At 38.3% G+C, this 27,008-nt stretch overlaps 1 protein-coding gene across 1 annotated transcript in view; it reads right to left on the reverse strand.

Annotated features, from left to right (window-relative positions):
• TPRG1 (tumor protein p63 regulated 1) overlaps positions 1-27,008 on the reverse strand; it is a 148,862-nt gene that overhangs the window by 102,707 nt on the left and 19,147 nt on the right. Inside the window, exons 2-3 of the mRNA XM_051991657.1 lie at positions 20,266-20,495; positions 9,447-9,538 (exon numbers count right to left, since the gene is read on the reverse strand). Coding sequence (XP_051847617.1) covers positions 9,447-9,538; positions 20,266-20,487 — 314 coding nt within the window. The 5' untranslated portion in view covers positions 20,488-20,495. The remainder of the gene's footprint in view (positions 1-9,446; positions 9,539-20,265; positions 20,496-27,008) is intronic.

Below are 27,008 nucleotides of genomic sequence, written 5' to 3' on the forward strand. Positions count from 1 at the left end.
TAAGATTTCAGAAATTTACCTATATTGATCATCAGGCCACAAACAGCACACTCTACCATTAGGTCTGTAGTTATGAAGCTTTATGAATCCGTAGTATTCTCCAGAACATTTACAACAAAGGGGTTGTCTTTGGCAACTTTTCCCATTCTTCTCCCAATTCTGTAGACACAATGAAGCAATGGAGTGGGACTGAGTTAAAGGGGCTATTAATAATGGTAATAAGGATGCTGTTGTTGTTGATGATGATGGTGATATTTGTGAATACTAGTTGGGTGACAGAGGAATGCAGCCCCCTGGTACCACTCAATGAAAATGAAACTCAATTGCTCCGTCTAGATCAGAATTAGGGAAAGAACAGGCATTTACACCAAATTTCCACAGCCAATATTGTTCATGAGAATATAATATCCCACCCTGATGTCTGTCGGGGGCCAGTAATCTGGAAACTATATTTAGTAATGACTTTTACGATGAATGGAAAGCTGAACCACTACTAAAAGTAATTTTTAGAATGGGAGAGGAAGAGAAGGTGAATGAGAAGCGGGAGGTGAGACATATACAGATAAATATAAAGAGAAAAAGACAGAAACATAGAGAGACAGAAATGGAATCAAAGACAATGATAGAAAGAGAAACAAAGAGAGCCAAAGACAGAAAAAGAAACACAGGAAGAAATGGATTTAAATATTATATGATTGACCTCCTCCCTTTCATGGAAAAAGAAACTAGAGTCAAGAGGAGAAAAGTAACCTTCCAAAGTTCAACACAAGAAGTAAATAGCCGGATAGGGATCAAAATCCAGGTTCCCTGAATATAAAGTCAATTTACTTCCCAGAGAATCCCACTGCTTTAATAAGAGAAAGTTATAATGCAGCACAATCATACATGGCAATAAACAATTGCTCATATAATGAAAATAGAATCTTTAACAACACGTCACCTGAAGATATGAGGCATGTTTATTTTTGAAGAAAATATAGCTCTGGATTACCTTGCCTAAGTTCAATTAGGCCCATCTCAATGAGAGGCTGTGTGAATTCAATGATTCCTAATAAAGTAAGGACAGAAAGAACACACACACACACACACACACACACACACACACACACACACACCAGTAAGGATAAAAGGGAGTGGTGAGGTCAAAGGGAGGGAAAGACAAAAAAAAAAAAAGAGGCAGGTTCTCCTGGTTGATCCTTTGCCCCCATAGGACAAAGAGTTGTTTGAGTTCTATTAGTCACTAGAAACAAAACACCAAGGGCATTGTCTATTCATTCATCCCTAGTTAAAAATTTCTGTTCATTGTTATCAGTCATAAAAAGATGGGAAGTGAGAATGCTCTTTCCATTCAAGTCATATGCTATAGCTGTCGGTTCTTTTCTTGTCCCTCAGTCCCAGATTTGATACCCAGTGATTCACCTTTCCCTCATGACCAAATCTCCCTATGAAACCAATAGTCCTTATTTTATTATTCCATATTTTCTAAAGAAGTCATTGGTTATTTATTTAATTATTTATCTATTTATTTATTTTTTTTTAGTTTACCCTCTAATATTTTAAAACATGTATATGAAAAACAGCTGAGGGAACACAGTGCCCTTCAGCCTGCCCTAGACATTCATCACTTCTCAGAACAGTCCTCCTCCACAGCCTGAATCCTTGAAAATGGTTTCATACTGATATTTTATATGGATAAATAAAAGCTCGGAACACCAATAAAGCCAAATAGGACAGTCCCTGCCCTCAAAAGTTGACTTTCTAATGGAAAAGCCATTGAATGCAGAGGTGCTGGAAAGCAGAAAGAACAGGGGGCAGGAAGGACTGTGTCACAAGGGACAAGAGAGTGAAGCCCAGAGAGAGTTGAGGCAAGAATCATATGAAGCTTGCCTGGGGCCCTTCCTGAAATAGTGGTCTCAGGGAGTGAGTCACCAAAAAGGAGAGGAGGGCTCAAGAGTGGCGGTTTCAATGCTTCAGGCTAGGAGAAGAAGAGGGCATATTGCTCCTTATCATTTCTACTTTTTATTACATAAAAGTTTTTGCTTTTGACATTCATATAAGCTTCCAGTTGACCTAATCAAGCCCCTTTTAGCTCCCTTTTAGATGTCTTCTCCCATTACACTGGAAGCTCTTTAAAAATAGGAACTTTTTTCCTCTTTTTTTTTGCATTGTACTCTGAGTATTTAATCCACTTTTCCTCAGCTAGGAAGCACTTCATCACTTGTTGCCTTGCCTTCTTTTGCTTCAGCCCCACTACCACTGCCATCCCAACACCAGTCTGAGTAAATGGGCAACATTTCAAATGGACAGTAACTTATAATAAAAACACTGCTCTCCAATATGGCAAAGAACTGCCTTTGTTGTCGTTGAGTTGTTTCAGTTGTATGTGACTCTCTGTGACTCCATTTGGGTCTTCTCGGCAAAGACGTTGGAGTAGTTAGATGTTGTCTTCTTTTGTCCATTTTACAGATGAGGAACAAAGGCAAACGGGGCGAAGTCACTTACTCAGGGCGACACAGCAAGGATGCCTCTGAGGTCCCATTGGAACAGAGCCTGGCTCAGTCTTCCTGACTCCACACCTGGCACTCTGTGCACAAGGGTGCCCTCTAGCTGCCTATAGAATGCCTCAGACCAAGCTTCCTAATTTTTTCCCATGTGCCCTTTATCCTTGAGAAATTTCTATGTGATCTTGGTTACATAGGTATACAAATCAAACTTTACTGATGATCAATCACAATTTCACTACCTCCATGTTCAGTTACATGACCCCATATAGTGTGATGACCTTCAGTTTAAGGAGCTTTGCCTTAGAAGTAATCAATTCTCCCTCACTGGAGGAGGTCCTCAAACAGAGGCTGGATGCCCATTTGGGGAGGCTGAGGTCATTTCCAACCCAAGAATGGTGTGATTTTGATTCATTTAGAGATAAAAGAAATTGAAAGATCATTCACCTATTTATGTCATAGATAAGAAATCTATTATAATTTATTTTTTAAAATCTATTAAATCTATTAAAATAGATAAGAAAATGCTTAGAAAAAGTAGGTGACCTCTCAAGATCTAGAAGATCTCGTTATCTACTTTTTTCTTTATTAAGGTGAAAAAATTCCATAAAAAGGATGAGGGGAAAAATCAGAAAATAGAATTTATTGGAAATAAATGTCATTGAATTACTTTGAGGTCTTAGTGTATACCCCAAATGTCTTAGTGTAAGATCACTGACTCTAATTGGCCCTAATCCTGTTGCTACCCCTAACTCCACCTGAGCCCTCTTTTTACAATCCACCTTCATCGAGGTAGGTCTTCCTTTTATACAAGGCCTATCTCATTAGCAGAGAGTGAACATCACAGCTTCCCTCATCTCATAAGCAGTCCCTAAATTTCCCATAATGATCGGAAGAGACCTTAGAAAGCACTAGATCCATCCCGATCATTTTAAGGACACTTTCAAGGTTTCTCTTAGGAAGTTTAGAATTTATTGTGTGACATGGGAGACACTGGCAGAAGAAATGTGAGATGCACAGAGTTGGAGAAGCTGCCCCAAATGTTTATTGGGACTATTTGTAGCCAGCCTGTGGAAGAGCATTCTGACCTTATATTGGTCTGATCAGCCATAGTCAGACACACTATAATTTGACTTTAACATAGTGACTCCATTTTGGTCCTCTTTGAGAATGAAGGACAGCAACCAAAGATGTGGAAATAGTGCCCAAAGAAGGGATGTACCTTCTCTCTTCCCTCCCCTCCTGACTGCTCCTAACAGTTTGGGATGCTGCTCCCTCTGCTACTGGTTCATGCCAGAATTTGCTTCCCCACCTCAGTCCCCTTTATCCCGTATCACAGGGCCACCATTACCCATACACTGTGGAATATCATTTTGTAAATCCTACTAATCTTCCATTGTTGATTTCCTCCTGGGGCCTCCATTTTATTTAGGACCTTGGGTGAGACTGCCTTCTTTCCTTTTCTAGGACTTCAAAATCATTCCCATGCTGGGTTCCCTTCATTCATCTCTATTGCCATGAAATGTGAATTTCTTGAAGGCAAAAGTATTTTTTCCCTTTGCTTTCACTTGGTGATCTCATAGTTCCTATGCATTTAATGATCATTTAGATATTGAGGAGTCTCAGACTTACCTATTCTCTTTCTAACTTTCCCCTGATTTCTACATTCACATCTCCAATTGCCTTTCAGATATCTTCAACTGGATATCCAGTAGATATCTGAAACCCAATGTACCAAATCTGAACTCAATTTTTTTCTCCTAAACCCTTTTGCTCTTCTACTTTTCTTATTACAAAGGGTACCACCATCCCTTTAGTTCTTCAGATCATAGGAATCAGCATGAATTCAACATAATCTCTTGCCTTCGTCCCATCAAATTTGTTTCCAAATTCATCTTTGCAGCATCTCTTGAATGTCCACTCTCCTTTTCTTGGGTAATTCTTCCACCCTGGGGTTGGCCCTGATCACATCACACCTGGACCATTATAATAGTTTCTGGTGTTTTTTTCCCCATGAAACCCATCCTCCATTCAGGTCTTTAGGTGTTTTTTTCAATCACAAGTCTGATCATGCACACTCCCTTGGTCCCCCCACAACACATACACTAAACTTCAGTGGTTTCCTATCACTTCCAGATCAAATACAAAATAATTTCACATTCAAAGCCCTTCTTAGTTTAGCCTATTCTTACTTCTCCAGCCTTCTTATACCTTATTCCCTTATAGATATTCTTCAATTGTGTGACATTGGCCTCTGGCTGTTCCATGGATCAGACATTCTCTGGTCTGGACATTTCATCTGATTTTTTTTTTTCCTGAGGCAATTGGGGTTAAGTGACTTGTTCAGGATCACACAGCTAGGAAGTGTTAAGTGTCTGAGGTCAAATTTGAACTCAGGTCTTCCTGATTTCAGGACTGGTGCTCTATCTACTGTGCCACCTAGCTGCCCATCTGATTATTCTTTATGCTTGGAATGCTCTCTCCACTACTCTGAATATTGATTTCTCTGGCTTCCTTTAAATAACAATTACAATCTGATCTCTTATTGGAAGTTTTTTCCAACTTCTTTATTTCTAGTGCCTCTATTTATTATCTGTTAATTATTTTCTTTTGATCATGTACATAGTTTGTTTTGTATATGTTTGTTTCAATCTAATGTTCACTATTAAATTGTAAGCTCTTTGGAGTCCAAGAATGTTTTTGCCTCTTTTTATATCTTTAGTATCCAGCATAGTACATAGCAGGCAATCAAATGCTTATTAATTTATTAATAGCAAAGTACCTGGATCACAGCACTATAATGGATAATTAATCCATTTTGATATGGATAATATTAGCTTATTATTAATAAGAATATTATCTTATTAATAATGGATAATAAAAACTTATAACCTTTTTTCCCTTATTAAAACTTGCACAGATAGATAATAGAATAGTTTGGATATTTCTTATTATCTTTCTCCCCAACCATATATGTATATGAATGCTCTCACCAACTTTTCTATCCCTCTCTCTTTTAGTTTACTTACTCTTTAGTTTACAACTCTTTTTTTTTTTTTAATGGGCACCAATACATGTGTCTTCAGTGACATATTTCTGTTCCACCACAATGACTGACTCCAAAGGCATTATTTATACCATTTTTTTTTTAACTTAGGGGATTGTGCAGTGATTCAATCATACTCGCTTTCTTATCCTTTCTGGAAGAAGTAGAAATGAATCTCACCAAAGTATGGTCTAACTTTTCTCCACTTTCTTTTTTTCCTTATACTTCAAACTGAAGATTTAATCAAGCATACATGGTCACAAGGGTTTGCTCTGTTTTGTTTTATTTTGTTGTTGTTGTTGTTTTGTTTTGTTTTGTTTAGCTCAGGAGTAATATAATAGCCCCAAGGTCCACAAAGTCTCTTTCTCTTTTATTTTATAGAATTTATGCCAGAATAAAAGTTATTAATAAGATTTCAATAGTTCAGAGCCATCAGATAGGAAAATTGCTAATATTGAGAAGATGGGTTCTCTAATTTAAGCACAGTAATTAACACTTGATTTAATTTTTTTCAAAATTCATTCATTCTTATAAACTTCTTGAGATTGAATTATTTCATTTCCCAAGGATTTCTTTCTGTTGTTTATCCTTCACAATCGGCATGATGCTGTGGGTAAAACAGCCTTCTTACTATCTGTATTGTCTTTACACGAGTTTTTAAATTCAATTCAATTAAACAGATATTTAATATGTTGTTAGTACATTCAAAACAATGTGCTTTATTAGGCAGATTTAAAGACAGGGATGGAATAAGTTTTGTTCTCAAATAACTTACTTTCTACTAAGTGGGGATAGAACAAAATTCAGAGAAACAGAATGGAAATGAAAATTTGAGCAGAATTACCATAAAGGGTTGACCCATTCTACAGCACTCTGGCCTCAGATCCTCACTTTCTCCATTTGTAAAGTAGGGATAATAATGTTTACATCATACAGTACAGGGTTGTTAGGGGTAAATACTTTGTGAATCATTAAGCATTCTGTCTAAATGTAAGCTGCAAAAACTAAAATGAAGTTAATGGAAAAAAAGTATAACTCAAAGACCCATGTTACATAATAATGTACCATAATCATAAAAGTCTTTTAGTATGCAATGCTAAGCTGCTAGCTCCAGCTGGTAAAATCATCCTTAATGCTTTGAACACTTCATTTGAAAATATTACTTATTTCAGGTAAAATTCTTCTTACTTCTAAGTAATTCACAGAGAAAAATCTTTTTTTGAACTCCCACTCAGATGAAATCCACAGGTACTTGACATATTGACATATTCAATAAGGCTCATCCCACCATATCTGGATTATCATAGGAATTAGAGGGATTAGAATTAGTGTTCCATTATCATTTTCTCATTTATCTCATACTTGCATTGTCTTCTTGCTTTGCCATAAAGTCAAGTTGACCAAAGCATGAGAGAGCCAAAGACGCCATCCAAATAATTGATAAACAACTGAATTAGGTTTGGAAAAGATTAAATTCTAGATCACAGATTCTAATTCTCTGTAGTAAGGTCAGTGATTAGACATCATATAGCAAAATTTCCCTACTGATCAATGATCTGGGCCCAAGGAGGGGAAATGACTTGTCTGCAATCACAAGTCAGACTTTCACAGAGTTAAGGATAGAAGTAATTAAGAGTTTTGAAACTTGATTGAGTCCTTTCTTCTCTCTATGCTTTGATTTGCTCAACTAGTAAATTAGATGGCAGGAGTAGGTAGTTTCTAGGGTATACTTGAGGTTTAGAACTCTGAGCAAGACAATTTGGTAGGTTCCAGATTGCTCTACCCTCAGAGTAATCAATGGATGTCTGTTCACTGATCTCTGTGAGTTCTCTGTAGATACATAATATATATTTTTTTGTTTTTTTGTAAAGTCAGATATTTGAAAGAAAAAAAGGCCAAATATCATGATAGTCCTTTCTTTACACAAGTATCCCTTCTAAGTCATTCAGTTCTGTGACTTGCCACATGCTGAACCATTGTCATCTTATGACCCAAGCTCCTGGAATATGATTAATCCCAAAACTACAGAGAAGGAGGCCATAGCGTATCTCCTACAAGGACCATTTTAAAGAGGAAAGTGTTTTATTCATTTTTTTAATTATTTCTTGAATTAGTCTGCCTTACTGATGATTGAGAATTATTCATCTCATCACCATTTCTACCCATGACCCATTTCTAAAAAGTACCGAAGAGCAAAAACACTTGGATTGATCATAAATCCCTCTTCCTCAAAAGAAAACCTGTTAAAATAACTAAATGATGTTAAATTTAATGGCAACAAGATGGCACCTAAGGTTCATAGGATTCATTCATCTATTGCTTTAGAGAGTTTAGAATTAAAAAAAAAAGAGTTTCAGAGAGGATCATGAAAATTGTTGAGGCCTCATTTTGAAATTTTCTGACATTTGGAGAAAGGGTTGATTCTCTCTCTTCTTCAATTTTTAGTATATTTACTCTAAACCTTGATTTCTGGTTGAGGAAAAATTAAAATTGCCAGGAATGTTATAATAAAGAAGAAGTAGAACATATTGCTATGTCCAGTAATAGACATTAAGGAGAAGCTGGAAGAAAAAACACCTTTTCTTGGGATGTGCATCAGTCTGGAGGAGATGAGTGCAAGTGGAGGCATTTATTCACCCAAGTCTTTGGCCTAGAGTTGTCTATAGAACTGATCACCTTCGCCCATACCTCAAGCCATACCTCAGTCCTTCCCTGTCTTTCTCTTTCATGATTGCCCTGCATTACTGAATCTTTCTGGCTTAGCTTTTGATGCTCCCCAACTCCATACCCATTTTTCCTCAGATTGGAATTTCTTGTCAATTATGAACTTGAATTCACATCTAGATCTCATTTAGATCTGACCAAATATCTGTGTTTTTTTTAACTAAATAAAGAAAATTTATTTTCAGTAGAGTGGCACTAACTGAGCCTAAGATAGCTTAACTTGACATTGGCCTTGAAGTCAAGGGAGCCAACATTCAAATTCTATATTAGATACTGTTATTGTTTGACCATGGGTGGACAAATCATCTAATACCTCTGGTTCTCAATTTTCTCACCTATAAAATAAACTTAATTATAGCACTCTTCAAGGTTAAAGGTTAAGAGTTAAATAAGCTACTGTCTGCAAAGTAACTTTAAACCATCAAGACATCATTATTATAATAATGCCTATTAGTAACAATATTAATATTCATTGTTGTTGTTCTTTCCCAATCAATGCTGATATTTATTTCAGATTCCTTGACATACAATCCTAGCCAATGCAATTGACATTAGTTCAAAATCTACTATATTTCATGACCCATTTGGGGATCTAGCTATGCAAAGAAAAACATGTCCCTATACAAAGAGTTTCCAGGAAGGGCTTGTAAACAGAAAATATACATGAGAATTGACAATTTGAGGAGATAAAGGAAGATAGGGAGGGAGAGGGGGAAAAAAGGAGAAGGGAAAAATGGAAGAAAGAGAAAAAAGGTGAGGAAGAAAGAAGGGGGAAGGACTGTTGAGCAATGAGATCAGAAAAGCAGGCTTGGAGGAGTTCAACCTTAGGCATTTAGGTAATTTACACAGGAAGTCAAAACCAAGGGCAGTACCATGCTTACCAGAACTTTAAGACTTTTACTATTCATTTACTCATTGTGAAACATGTTTGTGTTGCAAGTGTTTGTTAGATAGTCAAGCCTGTGCACCAGAGGCTTGGGTAATACTTCCTTTAAAACACTGATATAGTTGATTCTCAGTCACATAGCTCCAGTGAACTTCTGACCTCTAATTACAGCTTTAATTGTGGCTAATATTTGCCAGAAACAGCCTCTTTTTCTTTCCTTTCAATACTTTAACATAACCTAATCATGAAAACCCTCAACTACCCAAGGATGATCCAGGCAGCTACTCACTCTGTTAAGAGCCAGAAACCTTGAATGACTTCATCCATCGTCTCTGCAACATGGGCCTTTAAATCTTCTATGGCTGTCTCCATAGCCCCTGGCTGAAAGAAGAAAGATTCAGACACTGTGGATACAGTACAATGGATCACTACATTAGTAGCCTCTTCTCAAGCAGTTTGCACAAATAGCATCATATCTTGCCTCATAGAAATTGATGGTGTGTTCAAATCTAAAAGAAATTATTGGACTTTGAAGCTAAATTGGGGTACTGTCAACTTCAAAGAAGAAAATGGGCATACAGCAATTTGTTTATTTTAAAGTATTTTAAATTGACTTATCATTATAATTATTGCTATGATTTCAATTTTTTCTTAACATCATATCACTGTTGTTATTATTACTATTCACTTTAAAAGTCACCTTGTGTGACTGAAGTGAACCAAATTTCCCCCATGACAAGCCAGTAGTTTTTCACTGTTGTGATGAATGCATCCTGTTAAAATAACTAGTAATGACAGAGGTCTTTCTATATTTTTCACATTCGCCTCTCAGTCCCATGTTTTGTAAAATCCCGTCACATCTCCTCCAACAGTGGGAGACTGTGTGGTACATTGGAGAGCTCCCTGACTCTGGAGTTAAATAATCTGTGTTCAAAATTCCAGCCTAATGATAATCATCTGTGTGACAGTGGGCAATTCATTCAGTCTCTCTGAGTGCTTCCTTATCTGAAAAAATAAGATTGGACTTATGACATTTAAGGACTTTTTGAGAGCTAGATTGATAATAGATATAACTCCTTCGTTTTTCTCTCCAAACACAGCCCCCACACTGCTGTTGGACAATATCACTTTTTACTAGGACTATTTTAACAGCTTCCTCATTAGAGTTCCTGCTCTAGTTCTTCCCCTCTTCCTCCCCACATGCCTATGAAAAAAAAAGGTTTCCTAAGATGAGTCTTCCTAAGGCCTCTTTTTTCTGATCCCCAATTTTCAGTGGCTTTTCTTGTCCCCATACTGCAATACAGATATAAACACCATAGCTTGACATCAAAGCCTTTCAGCAATCTGTTTCCTATTTTCTGCTTTTGTACCACATTTTCCTTCAAATTCTACAAGTTCCTATTAGGCCAAACATGTATTTCTCACCAGAAGCTGATTTTGTCTCCTCTATCTCCAAGCCTTCATATGTACCATTTCACTTCCTGTCTGAAATGCCCTCCCTTCTCATCACTGAATGTCTGAATGACTCTATTTCCTCAAGGATTAGCTCTACAGTCTCCTCTTTCACAAAACCTTTATTGATCCACCCTCTCACACCCTTCAGGGACAAGTTCTCATTGCTGAAATTCTCTTCTAACGATCTGTGCTATATTCATGTTAGTATAGAAGATTCTTTGGATTAGAAGAGGTTTTATCTTTGCATCCTTAGAACCCAACACTGTAGAGGATATAAGGCAGGTGATTAATAGGGATTTGTTTAATTGAATTGGCTTATTTCGGCTAATAAGTATCAGGTGTCACATGATGTGAAGAGAGAGTTAAAATGGAATAGGAGAAACAGAGAGAGAGAGTGAGATAAAAAGAAAAGAGACAGAGAACAAAATAGAGATATGGAAAGAGAAAGAAGGAGGAGGAAGAAACAGAAGGAGGGGAGGAAACAGAGGAGGAGAACAACAACAATAATGAGAAGGAAGCAAAGAGAAAGAAGAATAAATATGGTAGGGGAGAGAAGCCATTCTAGACATGAAGAGTAAGTGAGCCTTCATATATATACTGATTAATTTGAAATGAGTCCTTTTCACACTGCCCCTTTCAGTGGCGTGAGCCAGGGTAAGCTGCTTAACTTCCTCACCCCAGACCGCCCCTTGGGACTAATCTAATAAAAACAAAGAATAGTTCATAAAATAAATCCCTGCACACTTGGATGAGTGCCCTTCTTTCCTACTTTTAAAGTTGCTAAAATTCAACTATGTGACCTATTGTCTACTGACTGCTGCTTTCTTTCTGTTCCATCTTCCTCCTCCAGAACACATCTTGATGATCAGCTTGATGATGACTCTAATAAAAGCAAGAGAAAACTTCTTGATGCCGTCATCAAAGTCAATTTTGAATATTTCCATTGGCAGGGAGCTCACTACCTTTTGAGACAATCCATTTCATTCAAAGCCCATTTAAATCATTAGAAAGATTAAAAAAAAACTGGGACATAATTTAGCTTCTTACAGTCATAATTCTGTCTTCTGTGACCCAGCAGACCAATGAGAATCTCTGCTTAACATAAGACTTTCTCTCAAAGACTTCAAGTCAGTTATCTCTACCCTTAGAACACATGCTCCAAATCTTGTTTTCTTTAGCTTAGACATCAGTTGATTGCTTCTGGCAAGATCTCTCTCTCTCTCTCGACTTTTTTTCCTTGAGTCCCTCTGACCCTCTGGGTTTCTGACAATTGCCTAAGATTTCGGATCACCCGGTTTGCACTTGGTTGCCAAATCTCTGGCTCATTTTCTGCCAGAGCCCAATAAAACACTTTTGAAATATAATCTAACTCTGCCCCCCAGCCATGTCTGTGTGCGCTCCCTCCTACTATAATCTGTCTTGACCACTCGCTTCTTGGTCATTCCTTAAGTCTGACCCATTATATTTCTTGCTCCTCAGATTTCTTCCCCTTTCCTAGTTCTGGCTCAGACTTTAACTAATCCCCCCAGACTCATGCTGTCCACTGTCCTGCCACTGCAGCTGGATTAAATGAATCAACCCCAGACAGGCACACTATGTCCTCATACAATTCACTATTTGTAGCAAAGTCAGACCAGTTACAAAATACAAAAGTCACTCCCATCTCCCAAGCTGCATGTCTTCTCTTAGACATGGAAGTATTAGTTAGCTTGGGGATGGAGCCTGTCACTACTCCTAGAAAATCACCTGAAGAGAACACATCAAAGTGCTTTCTCAAAGAAAATAAACATCTTTTGGGTATTTTCTTGACCATTAGTGAAATTAAATTAGGATTTCAGCATCATACCATTTCCACCATAGGGAAGATTCTTTGTATATGTGTTCATTCACACAAACATATGTACATACACACATATGTGTGTTATATAGAAATATATTTAGAAGGAGAGAGAAAAAACTATATTTAAAAATAAAAATAGCTAACATTTATACAACATGTACTATGTGCAAGGAGAAAGTATTCTGAATACTTTATAAATCTCATATGATCCCCCCCCAAAAAAAAAATCCTGGGAGGTAGGTGCTCTTTTTACAGGTGAGGAAATTGAGGCAAACAGAAGTTAGGTAACTTTCCCAAGTTCATACAGTTAATGAATGCCTGAGAAAAGTTTAGAAGATCTTCAGCCTACAAAATTAGGTCTTCTTGATTCTAAGCCCATCACTCTATCCATCATGCCATCTACCTGCACTAATTCTTTGTATCTGTTTTCCTTTGTAACCTTCAATATTTTATTTTGTGCTTTTAAAAGCCTTCTTCTGCAAAGGGCTCTGTAGATTTTGTCAGACTGTCAAAAGTGGACCAAGACACACACACACAAGCTTGGGGACCATTTGCCTGGTAGAATTCTAAAATGATGTTCAGCCATAGACTTGATGCTTCGTTCTTTCCCCATCACCTAGGTAGATGAAATCTATAGCTTAGCTCATAAGTTCTAGAGTGTCACACTAGACATAGAGAGGTTTTAGGACTTGTATAAGCTGTGGGCTTTGAATATACATCTTCTTATCTCTAAGCCGAGCCCTTCTCTCAGAGTTAAGCTGTCTCATTTATAGATATATTCCAGAATGGAAATCTCCCTGTGAGTCCATAAATAATAAGACCTTTTAATAAGCAATATCTTTGAAACAACAACAGCAATTTTAAGGACGACCATAATATGAGTCAACGAGATCTCATGAAAATAAGTTATGATTAGAAAAGTCTATTAAAACTTTTCTTTTTCTGGGGTGAGGGTAGGAGGGAACAGATCATTTCTCTTTCAAGCAGGAGCCTTGCTGACCCTGCTGAGTATCTGTTCTCAGAAGGATCAACAGCCATCATCATGTTATCATACCATATAAGATGGATAGGGGAGTAGGGAAGCCACCTACCCTCTCAATTGTCAGAGGTTTAGACCAAGGAGATACCTGTGTAGACAGTTGCAAGTAGGGGGGCTCAGAGAAAGAAGAGGGGAGAGAAAGAGGGGAAGTACTCCAGCCAAATCAGTGTCATGGCGGCAGAGCTATCTCACAGCACAATGGGGAGCCCCAAACCTGCTTATTAAACTCTCCCAACTCACAATGGCACATGAGCTATAAAAAGGCCATGGGGAACCGTTAATTAAATATTAAAAGATCAAATAGTTTTAGTCCCATTAGTTTGTATGTAATTTACATTCTTAAGTATAAATTTAGAGATAATTCCCCATCCCCAATCTCTTTCAATTTTCTGATAAGGTATCTTACAAATATAGAGTCCTACAGGGAGTTTAAAAATATCTTTCCCCATGTGGCTCGAGTATTGTTCCTTTCATAAGACGTTGCTTTGGAATATCAGTCTCCACAAGAAAAGCGATTATCATAATATACCTTGAGTCGTTAGCCTTGAGTGGTACTTTTGTTCAAAAAAAGACATGAGGCTTGCATTAGCTTTATTTAAGCTTTAATAGCAAATGAGCTAAAACAGTGAGAAAGGGCTGTCCAAACAGATTTGTGGCACATATGGGATGCCCTTGTTGGTTTGTCCTCACATCCATTAAGTGTGTGATTTTGGCCAAGTGGCCTGTCACACAATCAGCATTTGGCACTGTCCAAAATTTGCCAGTATGATCTCATCTCAGTCTTGAAAGTCTCATTGTAGCTTTTCCATGATGACCTCTCCGGGCTATGAATCCCATTATCTAAGTGTTCTCAGTCACTTCATGAGTTTACTTCCCTGTCATTTGAAAGACAACCCTTGGCTGTCTTTGGAGAACACGAACAAGACCTGCCTTGATCTATAGTTCTTACCTCACTGTCTTAAAAACCTTTGGTTTTGTCTATCAAATCTGAATCATGATCATGAAGGGTTGGACTTCTTTCTCAAGAAGTACTCTGAGCCAATTCAAACTCTTTTCAGTGAGTTAGAGAAGCAAGCTTTGGGGAACAAAACAAAGGCCCATGATAGAAGCCAGTTAACAGATTTACTTCTCAACATTGAATGGGCAGACTGAACGAAATAGATGAGAATCTGTCTGACTTGCTGCCCAAATCTTACTTTCTCAGAAATATACTTGATTTACCTTGGGATGTCCTGTTCGTAAATATTTATTCTTGAATTTCATATATCTCTTCCATATCATTGACTTCTGTGTTGCCAAGACTGATAAAGACTTTGGGCACTTACTGCTCTTTACTATTTATTGACTAATGGGTGCTTTTAGTTCCCAATGTAATCTTTTTCAAATGTGAGAGGAGCAGACAGACCAAGCCAGACACTACTATCAAATTAATATCAATTCTTCACACCCATTCAGATTTCATCACTACTTTCAGAGTCCTTGGTGAGTCTCTAGGTACATTCTCCTCTTTCTCCCCACTAAATATAGAAGCAGAATAATCAAAAAGAAGGAAAATGGGAAAGGGTAGGTTAAAGGAAAGTAGAAGAAAAAACAAGTTCAGAGCTGCCATCAATAGCATATCCCCCCTCCCCTTGCTACTTCCACCCTACAAAACTGACTCTGAGTAATTATCCTAAGACTGTTAATAAGGACACTTGTCCTTAAGAATCTAAATCAACCTCAATATTTTCATCTGCCTTAAGGGAAGATCAACTTTTTGATTAGAGGTAAGTTTTAGACACGTGGCCAATCAAACCACAATTTTAGAATATTATTTTTTTCTGAATTTTCCATTGTGTTGGAATGGCATAGATCCCAACTTCTTAAACTGTGGGTGTCATAAGTGAATGTGGAGGTCACAAAATTATGATTTATAATCAGTAAATGTTTGATTTGTGTTCCTAGTATATATGTTTTGTCACATAAAATTTTCTCTAGGGAAAAAGGGTCATGAGTGGGCAAAGTTTAAGAGGCCCTGGTGCAGTAGATAGTGGGAGTCAGGACTCAAATCCTGATTAAAGTCTGTGACCCTAGTATAGTCAATTAATTTCTCTCTACTTCAGTTTCTTCCTCTATACTATTGACAGCTGGTCTCTTCATGTCTGATCATGTGATTCATAATTTCTGATTGGTTTGATACATCTCATCTCAAAGTAGGAAGCCCATTAACTTCCTATTGTGTGTACCTCAAGATTACTGTTTTTGTCATCTTTTACAAAGATTTTTTACTTGGTTATAACATTTTGATTATGTAATGTTTCTACTTTATATTGCTTTAAAGAAGAATCCATATTGTCCTTGTATTTTTATATTCTGCACTTTGCCTAAGCTTGATCTTTATTTCTCTAGCTCTTTTCCCTAATAGGAGGCACTCATAACCACCTCAGCTCACTGGGAAAATAGGAAGGGATTTTTCCAAAATGCATGTAGTCAGCAAGAAGCAAATTTGAGCCAGTCATAGAATAATAGATTTAGGGCTGGGAAAAGGTGGTTTTAGAACTTATCTAGTCAACCACTATTCCTTTTTTATTTACAATAAAGAATAAATCTAAAAACCAGACATCAAGATCAGAAAGCAACTCTCTTGAATTTGAAATAGAAAGGAACACAATGCAGTGGATAGTGGTAGACTTGGAATCAGAAAAACCTGAATTCAAAATCCTAATCCAAATGCCTACAAATGGACACTGAACAAGTCACATTTCTGCTACCAGTCTCAATTTCTTTATCTATAAAACGGATATAATAGCAATTATCTCCCAGAATTGTTGCAAGGATTAAAGGAATTGAGTGTAAAACAGTATGTGAAGAAGTTCTTTACAAATGCTAGTTGTTGTTGCTATGATTGTTGCTTATTTGAATTTTTTTTAGAGCTATAATTCATGGAATTATTTGTTGACCTTCTTCTTGCTATAACCATAGCAAATATAAAGTTATGAAGTGGACTTGGCTCTAGTGGAATGGCCAGATCCATAATAATAATAATAATAATAATAACAACAACAACAACCACTAATTGTTTTAAGTCAAGTTGGAAGGAAGAAGTCTCCAATGGAGTTTGTCACTTGATTTCAAAAAAGTCACCTTTTAAGTCCAATGTCAGGGAAGTGTGGCTAGATAACCATTTGCTTGAAAAAGAGTTGGGACTTTTATTTAACTACAAACTCCCTATAAAGTAGCAATGTGAGTATGGCAGTCAGTGATGCTCAGGAAAATCTCAGGCTTCATTGAAGGAGGCCTAATTCCCAGAACTTCAGAGATGACAGCTCCAGCACACTCTGATCTCAACAGCCCCTCAGTTGTACTCAGTCCTGGATGCCATATTTTAGGAAGGACATTAATAAGTTCTACAATGCAAAAAGGAATATAAGTCAAACAGTGAAGGATACTGACTGTCAGCATGTGAGGATTAGCTGAAAGAATAAAAACTATTTGGTCTGGAGAGGCTTTATTATGGTGGTCTGTTGGGGAAGAGAGAGCTGATTTATTCTACTTGTCTCCCAGGTGATAGAATCAGCAGTAAGAAATGAATATCAGGAAAACACCTCCTCCATTTTGAGTTGTCTGATGTGGACTGAGCTTTCTGAAGAAGCAGTGGGCAGCCCCTTGCTGAATATCTTGAAGAAAAAAAAACAACTGAAAGACCACTTAGTGGGCATGATGGATGGGGATTCTTGGCTAGGTATGGGCTGCCCTGTACGGTTTTGAGTTCCTTTCCAATTTTGAGATGCTATGATTCATTTTGTCAAAATAAACCTGCGTGGGTGTGCAGCGTAGTGTCCTACAAAATAGTAGGTGTTGATGATCCACTTGTACCTACACAGACACAATTATAATTCCTTGCAATATTGGTGCAGGCAATTATGTATATTCAGGTACTTTGTTTTAAACACTCTTCCCCAAGTACATATGAAAATTAAAATAAACAAACTGATGTTCTTTCTTTCTGCTGCCACAGAATCCCAGGTAGAGGTAGATTGGAGTGTTTGCTTCTGTCCCTATATGACTGATTCAGCCTTGCAGGATGACAGGATCATAAGAGGGAGGAAGGGAGAAGGACTGGTTCTGCTGATTCTCATTGCCATTGCACAGTTTCTCAGGGATGGAAGAAATATCTCTTTGCTATTGCTGTTGTTAATTCCCTATGATTTTTGCACTGTCCCCTTTCTTTAGCCTTGCAACAGCATTTGATTAAATCCCTTCTTCTTGATTGCTGCTGCTTTAGATTGAGAGAAAGACTATTTTTGATTCTTTTTCTACTTTTTATGAGATCTGATAGCCTTAAAGATTTGTGTGGAGAGACTTCTTTAAGTAACAGAGAGATAATATGTTAGAGACAGGACTTGACCAATATCTGCCTGACTCTAAGGCTTGTTTTCTCGATCTTCTATACCACACTGCCTTCACAGTGTGTGTGTGTGTCTGAGTCTGTGTGTGTGTGTGTGTGTGTGTGTGTGTGTGTGTGTGTGTGTGTGTGTGTGAAGATCTACTGGGCTCAGTTTCCATTATTGACATGTTGTATTCTTTCCAACTCTTTCCATTTGAGTGTCTATGAGCTTCTGACTTTGACCCTCTTCTCTTCCTTCTTTTAACTGTCTCCCATGGCAAACATTTTCTTCCAGGTTCCATTTATCATCTCAGTAGATGACTCTGGATTTCCAACTTTTTGTTAGATAGCTCTCCTTCATGTCCCAATGGCACCTCAAACTTAATATTTCCAAACCTGAATGCACAATCAGTCTGAAAAAAACTAAAATACCCTATTTTTATACTTGAATTTTTGTTATCCTTTCCCCCTATATACTAGGGAACACAAAGGATCATACATAACTGAAAAATGACTTAACATATATCTATATCTATATCTATCTATATATATATACATATCTTATCATATACATATATTAATACAATGCATACACATATAGAAATGCATATACATACAAATATATGCATCTAAATATACAAAAATATAAAAACATAGATAAAAATTTATATACCCACATATATATGTGTACACACACACATATATATAATATATATTTATATGCACATATAATATTATTGTGTGTGATTGAAGGCAGTATAGTATGGAAAATAAAGAAAATAAGCTTCAGACTCAGAAAGCTATAGGGTCAAATCCTGTCTCTAACATCCTGTCTATGTTACTTATGGAAGTCATCTAATCTCTTAGTACTGCACACAAGTCTCAAAGGCTATTAAATCCCATTAGGATGTAATACATGGTTTTATTCTCTGTACTTGTATTCCCAATGGTTAGCCCAGTGCTTGGAACATAGTAAGTGCTTAATAAATATTTCTTAATCAGTGGATTTATTGGATGGTTGGTTCCTCTGTATGGAGGAAGTTTCATTTGGAGGAGTTTCCTATAGCAATATGTTTCCAGATTTGGTCCAGTCCAAATCTATCTACATACACACACACATACACACATACACACACACACACACACACACACGGCATATGTTTGCATGTGTACATATAGTAAATGTACATATGTGCAAAGAGAAGACTTGACGATTTTCAGTGATGTGCAGAATTCATCTCATTTCAAACTCCAGCACTATTCAATATCTTAAGCCATGTTTTAAAAATGAGGAAACTAAGTATCAGCACAATTATCTAATACTCTCCACTAGGAAGGGTTGATACAGGATTTGGAAGATGAAAGCAGGTCCAGCACCTCACCCACTCATTCAGCCATTTGCTTTTGTATATAGACCAAGTTCTAATGCAGTGACTAATTTTCTTTCTGCTCCTTCCCTCTCCATCTTTGTATTTCCAGTCACTCCTTACATTACTGATTAACCATTACTTTCATCAACATCTCCATGGTAGACTACCAGGCTCTGTGATTCCAAGTTGAGGACTTGCCGTTATTCAGAGAGACTTCAAGACTCATCCTAGGTGTCTGTTCCATACAAGTTTCTCTCCTCTCCTTCTCCTCCTCCTCAGCTGAAGGGGCCCTTTTGCCTTTTCTCAGAATAATCCTCCTGTGCTTTGTCTATTATAATCACCGATGTGTATAGTCTGCCTCTCTGCAGTTAGAACTTAAAATGCTCTCTATCATATTGTATTTCTTTCCTGTCTTGCACACCTGCTCATGGCAGATACTTGGTAAGTGTAAGATAAAGGAATTAATGAATGAATGAGTTTTGTCATTGTAGTTGCTTTTGGTCCTTTGTTCTTCAAGAGGACTAAGACATGTGGGAGGTGATGCCATGACATGGACATGAATTGGATTTAAGTAAGGAAGGGTTGGGCATGGTCACTTGCCTCACTTTCCCTTCCAGAGTCATCTGGGTCCAGTGGCTAGATATATAGATCAGGATGACTGAAGATGGTCCTGGATGCAATATTCTGAGTCAGTGAATGATTGAATGAGATGAAGAACACATTTAGGGTCTAGACTTGAGAAATATAAGGAATTCAATGAATTAACATTGCAAAGTCAGACTCTGAATGATGGGTTTACTATTTAACTGTGACTTGAGACATGGCCTCAGTTCCACTCCCGTAAATTGTGTAGTTTGGGTTAGTCTCGGAGGGGTCTTTTAATTCAAAATATAGAATTCTATCAACCTATGTTGATCCAGTCACCCTTCCTCTTTAGATGAGAGTATATCCCTTTTTCAGATCTGCCAGCCTAGGCCTTCTGCCCATTCCCATGAAATCTCAAGTGTGATTTAAGAAATAGAAACAAGGATACATTACCCGAGTAACGAAGTATTTGCGGGTGACATGTGGCTTAGAATATGGATTTGGGTAGAGAACTGACTCAGTCACACTAGGCTGCCTTGCCGTTCTGCTGGGTGCTGAATTTCTGCCTGAACTCCCCTCTTCAGTTGGTAGACTGTCTCTTTCTGAGGGCTGATCATCTCCATCTGGCTTCAGTGACACAGGCAGGAACCCTTCGAAGCTGCCAATGGTCGACATTCTACAGCCTGAAAGAAGGATGGGAGAATATCGGATGAGAGGGAAGCACGTATGTTTTGGCTGCTGCAAAACAGGCCAAGTTTAGCAGTTTGGAATTCTTAAAAATTAACAAACAATCCCCTGAGATGACTAACTAGAGGTCTGAGTAGATTTAGTCTAATGACACAGACTCCCAAAATACCATCTGCATCTTTTCATGGCTACTCTGGGGAGAGGGAATTAGAGACCATCTGTGGCAGAGTGAAGACAGGGGGCTGGATGGCAGACAGCAATCACTGCTTCAAAAAGGGAAAGGGAGTGAGATGGGAGTTATTTCTAACCACCCTCATCAAAGGGGACAAGGAATTAAACAAGAGATGAAGAGGAAAGTTTGATCTGCTAGTCCCTGCCTAAGAGTTTTCAAAAAATAAACTTGAAAATGCCTTGAAAACACATTTTAGACTCCATGGAAATCCTGTTCCTCTCAAATTCATGCCAGAACATTGATAAATGAGACATAGAAGGGCTGTATGGGAAATTGCTTCTTTAGATGCACTCATGACCACACAAAAACATATATTTTAAAATATCTTCTAGGGATTGGTGATCCATTCCACCATGTATCACTTTGTGAAATAATCTGAGCTTTTTCCTTTTGTTTTTAATATTTAGGGAGTTTCTTTAGGTTCTTCACTCAATGTCTATTTTTTTGAAGAAAGTGTTTAACTTTGAAAGAAAGGCAATGAAAGTAACAGTGTGGGATAATGACAAAATTCAAACATAGTGCTTTAGGAGCACACAAGGAGGAAGAAAACATATCAGTTTAGAACATGCAATGTGTAGTTATCTTTAAGGACTTTATCTTAGGGACTCTTTGCCTCATGTGGATAAAAGTTCTTATCCTTTCCTCTCAACCCTGGACCTCAGTCACAGCCCTCACTCTCTAAAAAAAATGTTATGAAGTGAATGATTTTAGATGAAAAAAAGGGAGAATAATTTTAATTAAGAAAAGGTTCCCTTTCTTCCTCTAACTGGCTTCCTTCAAAACAAAGAGGGAAGCAGAGGAGCATAGATAGGAGATCCCTGGGATTCAGGGGAAGAGATCTCTCACACTATCTTTTACAGGTTAAGAATGTGAGAATAGGGAAGTCTGACAGAGAATTCCAGAGAAATTTGAAGTAGATTCTAGATAGCTGAGGATCATATCAGAGAAATAGAGGAGGTTCCCTCCTCCATGTTTATTGCCATTTATTGGAGTCTGAAGTGTTCTCCTTCCCCACATCCTCCAGTCACTCATCGATTACTCATTGAGTAGATCTTTAGTTTGTGTATTAGAAACATGAGACCTTCCCCAATTCACAGTGGCAATAAATCTAGCCCAGATGCTAGGTTCCCAACTTACCTTCCCCTATTTATTCAAGCTTTTCCCCAAAATCAGATGGGGTGTAGATAAGTTAATGTTTTACTTAACCATGAGCATCTTGCACAGCTGATCTTGGGGCCCCTCAGCAACTGGTGGGAATATTTTTGGGGTACTAGCTATTTTTAGGAGTCTTACCTTCAGCTTCTTACTCACTGAAAGCCTAGTCTCACAACAGTGAAATGGAGGAAGCTTTATTTTTTTTTCCTTAAGACAATGTCACAATTACTTAAATTCAAAGATAGAAGATGAAACAAATGTAACAGTGCCAGAATATTTTTTTTTCCCTACAGAGGTTGTTGTTGCAAAAGAATCATATGCTAAATTGTTGCCCAAAAGCCTAGAAGGAAATTGAGGGACAAAATGATGAAGTCTGCTGAGGCTGGGTCTCCACAGAAGGTGTGCACTTGAGTGGGAGGGGCACTGTCTGGCTAGTAGAGCATAAAGACATTATTATCCATACTGGCAATAAGGAAGAACTCTGCCAGAATGGTCTCTTAGGTGGTTTTTCCTTGATTAAGCCTTCACCAACATCTATTAACTGCTTGTTATATGTCAGGCTCTGTGGTAAGAGTTATTGAGAACTTAAAAAAGTCAAAATCCAATCAAACAAAAAAAATAATAATAACAACAACAAAGTTCCTGCTCTAACAAGGTAGATGCTTCCAGAGAAGATGGAAAGCAATCTCAGCCACTATCCTTTGCTGCAGTCGCTGGAAACAGGATCTACATCAAGTAGATTGGAGCAAGACTTGAAAGAGAACCACAAGAGGAAAATGGACACCAATGAGGAGAATGATTTTGCATGTGCCTAAGAAGCAGAAGGCTACATAAACCTTATTTTAGGGAGAAGGAGGAGTGTTGTTTATAAATGAGCTCTTCTATAAGTTCAAGCAGGAGCTCTATTTATTTTCTTTGGCCTGGAAATTAATTATTCCTCCCTTCTTTGACTCTTGTGACTCATGTGCTTGCAAGGAGAGTCTGTGTCAATGCCTTTGAATATCTTGTGTGGGCTCTAAAACCCTTCCTCTCACCTCATGCCCACCTTTGCAGGCTTCTTATAGCTTACCCTTCTCAATGTACTCTTTGATCCCATAACATTGATTTCCATGCTTTTCCTTACACAATGTGCTCAGTCTCCCAGCTCTGTGAATTTCCACTGGTTCTGTTCAGTATCTGGGATGTTCTTTTCCCACTTGTCTCTGCTTCCTGGGTTCCCTGGCTTCCTTCAAGTCCCATCTTAAACTCCTACCTTGTCTGAGAAGTCTTTCCCAGCTCCCCTTAATACTAATTCCTTCCCTTTGGCACTGCCTTTGAGGTACCCTGTACAGAACTCATTTGTATTTAGTTGATGCCAGTTTCTATTAGAAGGTGAGCTCTTTGAGAGCAGGCTCAATGTGTTTCACTTCCTTCACATTTCCAGTACCCAGAAGAGTGTCTGCCACATAGAAAGGGCTTAATAATGGTAGCTGGCTGATCAACTGACAGAGAGTGCCAGATAATGGATTTTACAGCATAATGAGGGAGAGGAGTGAGACCTGACCTCTTTATTTCATATAACAGCCTCTAAAAAGTATCTTCTGAGCCCCTGGTATAGCCTAAAAGCTTTTTTCTTCTTTACAACCACCTCTGCAACTGCTAGTTCCCTTTAAGGCTCAACTCAGACTTCTTTTATCAAACATCATATCAAGACAGAGGGGGATACTGAGGCAAAAATGGAGTTGTGTCCATCTTCAAGGACATTCTATTGCAAAAAGTCAATATGCACAGGAGGCATCTAGATAACTCAGTGAAGAGAGCACTGTGTCTGAGGCAGGAAGAACTGACTTCAAATCTGTCCTCAGAAATGTACTTGCTGTCCAGGACCTCTGTCAAGAAAATCCCATGGATGGTATTGATGTGTGATTTCAGGAAAAGTTGTAAATGACTGAATGACTAAGCAGGAGGCATGCATATATTAAAAGATAAGTTTTATATATAATAAATCCTAATCTAGAGTGAAAAATAGTCCATTCTAGAAATGGGGAAAAACCAGTGCAAAGACCTAGAGTAGGAGAGAAAGTACCATCTGGCTCAGTCTCTTTCCCTGGTGCTAGTTTGTTTTTGAAGGAAAAAGGTGTGGGTGAAGGTAGAAAGATAGATTGGAACCCAATTTTGAAGGTCTTTAGATGTCAGAAGGGTTTCTATTGGATAAGGAGCCACTGGAGGTTACTGAGCAATGTTCAGAGCTGTGCTTAAAGAAAATCACTTCATTTTAAGAGGATGGATTGGAGAAGAGAGAGACTGGAGGCAGAGAGGCCGATTCAGAGGCCTTATAATGATTCGAGTGAAAAGTGCTAAGGATCTGCAGTAGGCTTGGACCTCTATGAGTGGCGAGACATTGTGTGATGAGAGATCTTATCATAGTTGGTTACTGAGTGGACAGGGGAGGTGACAGAAGCTGAGAATAAGGAAACATAAGGAACCTAGAAACCAGGATGGACCCTTCACGGAAGTCTACATGTTTGGAATTGAGCTACTTATGGAAGATAAGACAGAGTTTGAAAGCTCTGGGCTATCCCCCATTTGCAATGGACAAATAAATGTGAAAACCAACATTAAGCTCTTCTGATGTACCAAGCATTATCCTAATTGCTGCCGATACAAATATGAGAATCCTGGATTTTAAGTCACTTAGATACTAATGGGAGAAGAAGACAAATGAAGAAGTAAGAATATATGTTCAGTTTGGAAATAGCCAAGGAATGGTGGGATGGCTTGGTTTCACATGTCAGAGACAGGGTTCTAGCAGCAGGGTCAGAGCTCCTTGGTGGAGAGGGGATAGAGAGTACATGGAGAGTTCAGGTGGCAGGGTTTGAATTGCCCAATAGGGAATTGGAAACACAAAATTAAATCTCTGTAGGGCTGAGATATGGAGCCAGGCATGGACTGGATTTGGGACTGTTGATCTGGGGATCATCACCATGAAGAAGGAGACTAAACCTATGACATCTGGTGAGTTCAACAAATGGGAGAGTGTTGACAGAGGATGAGATCTAACACCTGCAGTGAGGGAAATTGATATGGATGATGATTCAGGAAACAGGATTGAGAAAGAATGGTGAAGTATATAAAAAGAGGACAAAGAGAGCACAGATAAGAAGATGGCAAGCTTTTTTAAAAAGCCCGCTTCATAACAGACACTGTGCCAAGAGCTGAGGATGCAAGTACAAGTCAAAAAGAAAGGCCTGCCCTCAAGGATCTAATGCTCTAATAAAAGAAAACAATAGGGAAATCTAGAAATCTGGGTACAGTTTCAGAAGTAATATGAAGGCAGGCCACCCCACACCTGTCTACCAGGTGAAGGCTCCAGGAGGAATTCATCAATAGGAAAGAAGGGAAGTGGGCTTCACAGAGATCTGTCAGGGCACACAGGCAGCAGGGGTGCTCAGCTGTTTGAAGGATCTGAGTTGATTTGGCCCTGTGGAAGTAACTACTAACTGGCTATGGTTGACTGGTAGGAAGCCTTGCCGTTCTTCTCCACTAATCATCTTGGAAGCACCAGTGAATCCTGGAGCTGGGCTGTGAGCTATTCTAGACTCAGGGATGCTGTGAATGTGTTTTTGGATATAGAGATTTTCACTCATTCCCTTCCACTGGGGGAAGGGTGGGTGTTAATACACTCAAGGCATATCATAAAAATAAGGATCAGCTTCTTATTTTGACATTTAAGAGAGGTAATTTATGGCAATTTATGTGTGGAGTCTTTCCACAAGAACTCACTTTTTCCCTCTATCTCATTTTCTCTCTTCTGTCTCTCTCTATGTCTTTTTTTTTTCTCTTTTTGTATTTCTCTGTGTCTGTCTCTCAGTCTATGTCTCTGTATCTCTGTGGGTCTTTATCTCTGTCTCTCTGTCTCTCTCTGTCTCTGTCTGTGTCTCTCTCTGTGTGCCTCTGTCTCTCTTTCTCTGAAACAGCATAATTCCAAACAGCGGACTTTAGTGGTCCAACTTTTCAGTTCTCTGACAAGCCATGTCTTTATGCCAATTGAAATAGGGGACTTGGCAAACAGCTCTTTACATTTTCACATTTTGCAAAGTGGAACAGTAATATGCCAGCCTGCTATTTCATCCCCTAAATAAAAATGGTGAGTTCATACTGTATCTTTCCATTCCCTGGCACTTTCCATCCTCTTAAAGTGGACCCTACATCAGACTACTTCTGATGTAGAGATTGGGTGAAGGAAGAACAAAGGCCATGAGACTGAGGAGGTCAGTAAGACCGGTCCTCCTACCCAGCTCAGACATTACCTTGTGACCTGAAACAAACTTCTTTGCTTCAATGCCCACTTTGGAAAAATGAAGAGGTGGGAGCCATCTTCCCACTTTGCCTTAAATGATTCTGGATTCTAGGAGATGCTTTATATGATGAGCCCACAGGTTCAGACATCTACCTTTCACCAAGAAGACATAAGCACGTCTACTAAGAGCACCTCCCATGGAGAGGACCATGCCAGGATCAGTGATTTTGAACTCTAAATGCTTTAGAGAGTGGCTTGTCCAAAGAATGAGGAAGACTAAGAGGCTGAATTTGAATCCAGATCCTTTCAGATATGTATTTTGCCCAGTCCCTTACAGAAAGCTGCCTTTTACTTTCCTAATATTCCTTGTTTCTCTTTTGTCTCTCTTCACATTTAGTAAAAATAATATAGAGGCCAGATATGCACAATGTGGTCTTTCTTAATATGTTCCCTTGAAGGCTCTACCTTCCCACTCTCCTGCCAAAAAACAAAACAAAACAAAAAAATAGCCATATTGTCAATAATCCAGGAAATGTTCCAGCTCTCTAGATGAAAGCACATTTCCACAGTGCTCCCAAGAGGTTCTTCTCTAAATCAAATAATAATGTACACTAGTGACTGAAGGCCCCTCCTCAGAATTCTGAGAGTGTTTCCTTCCGTAGGGCAGCTTCAAGGCTGTGAAATCACTCACCAATTGAAAACTTAAAAAAAAAAAAAAAAAAAGAAAAGAAAGGGTAGCCAGCTCTGGATCCAGGAAGAGATGCAGTGTCCCCAGCCCCTAGGCAGATGACTGGATACCTGTATGACTTGAAGCAAAATGCTTTCCTTCTCTGAGTGGCAGTT

Source organism: Antechinus flavipes, chromosome 3 (genome assembly GCF_016432865.1).
Source record: "Antechinus flavipes isolate AdamAnt ecotype Samford, QLD, Australia chromosome 3, AdamAnt_v2, whole genome shotgun sequence".
Classification (NCBI taxonomy): domain Eukaryota; kingdom Metazoa; phylum Chordata; class Mammalia; order Dasyuromorphia; family Dasyuridae; genus Antechinus; species Antechinus flavipes.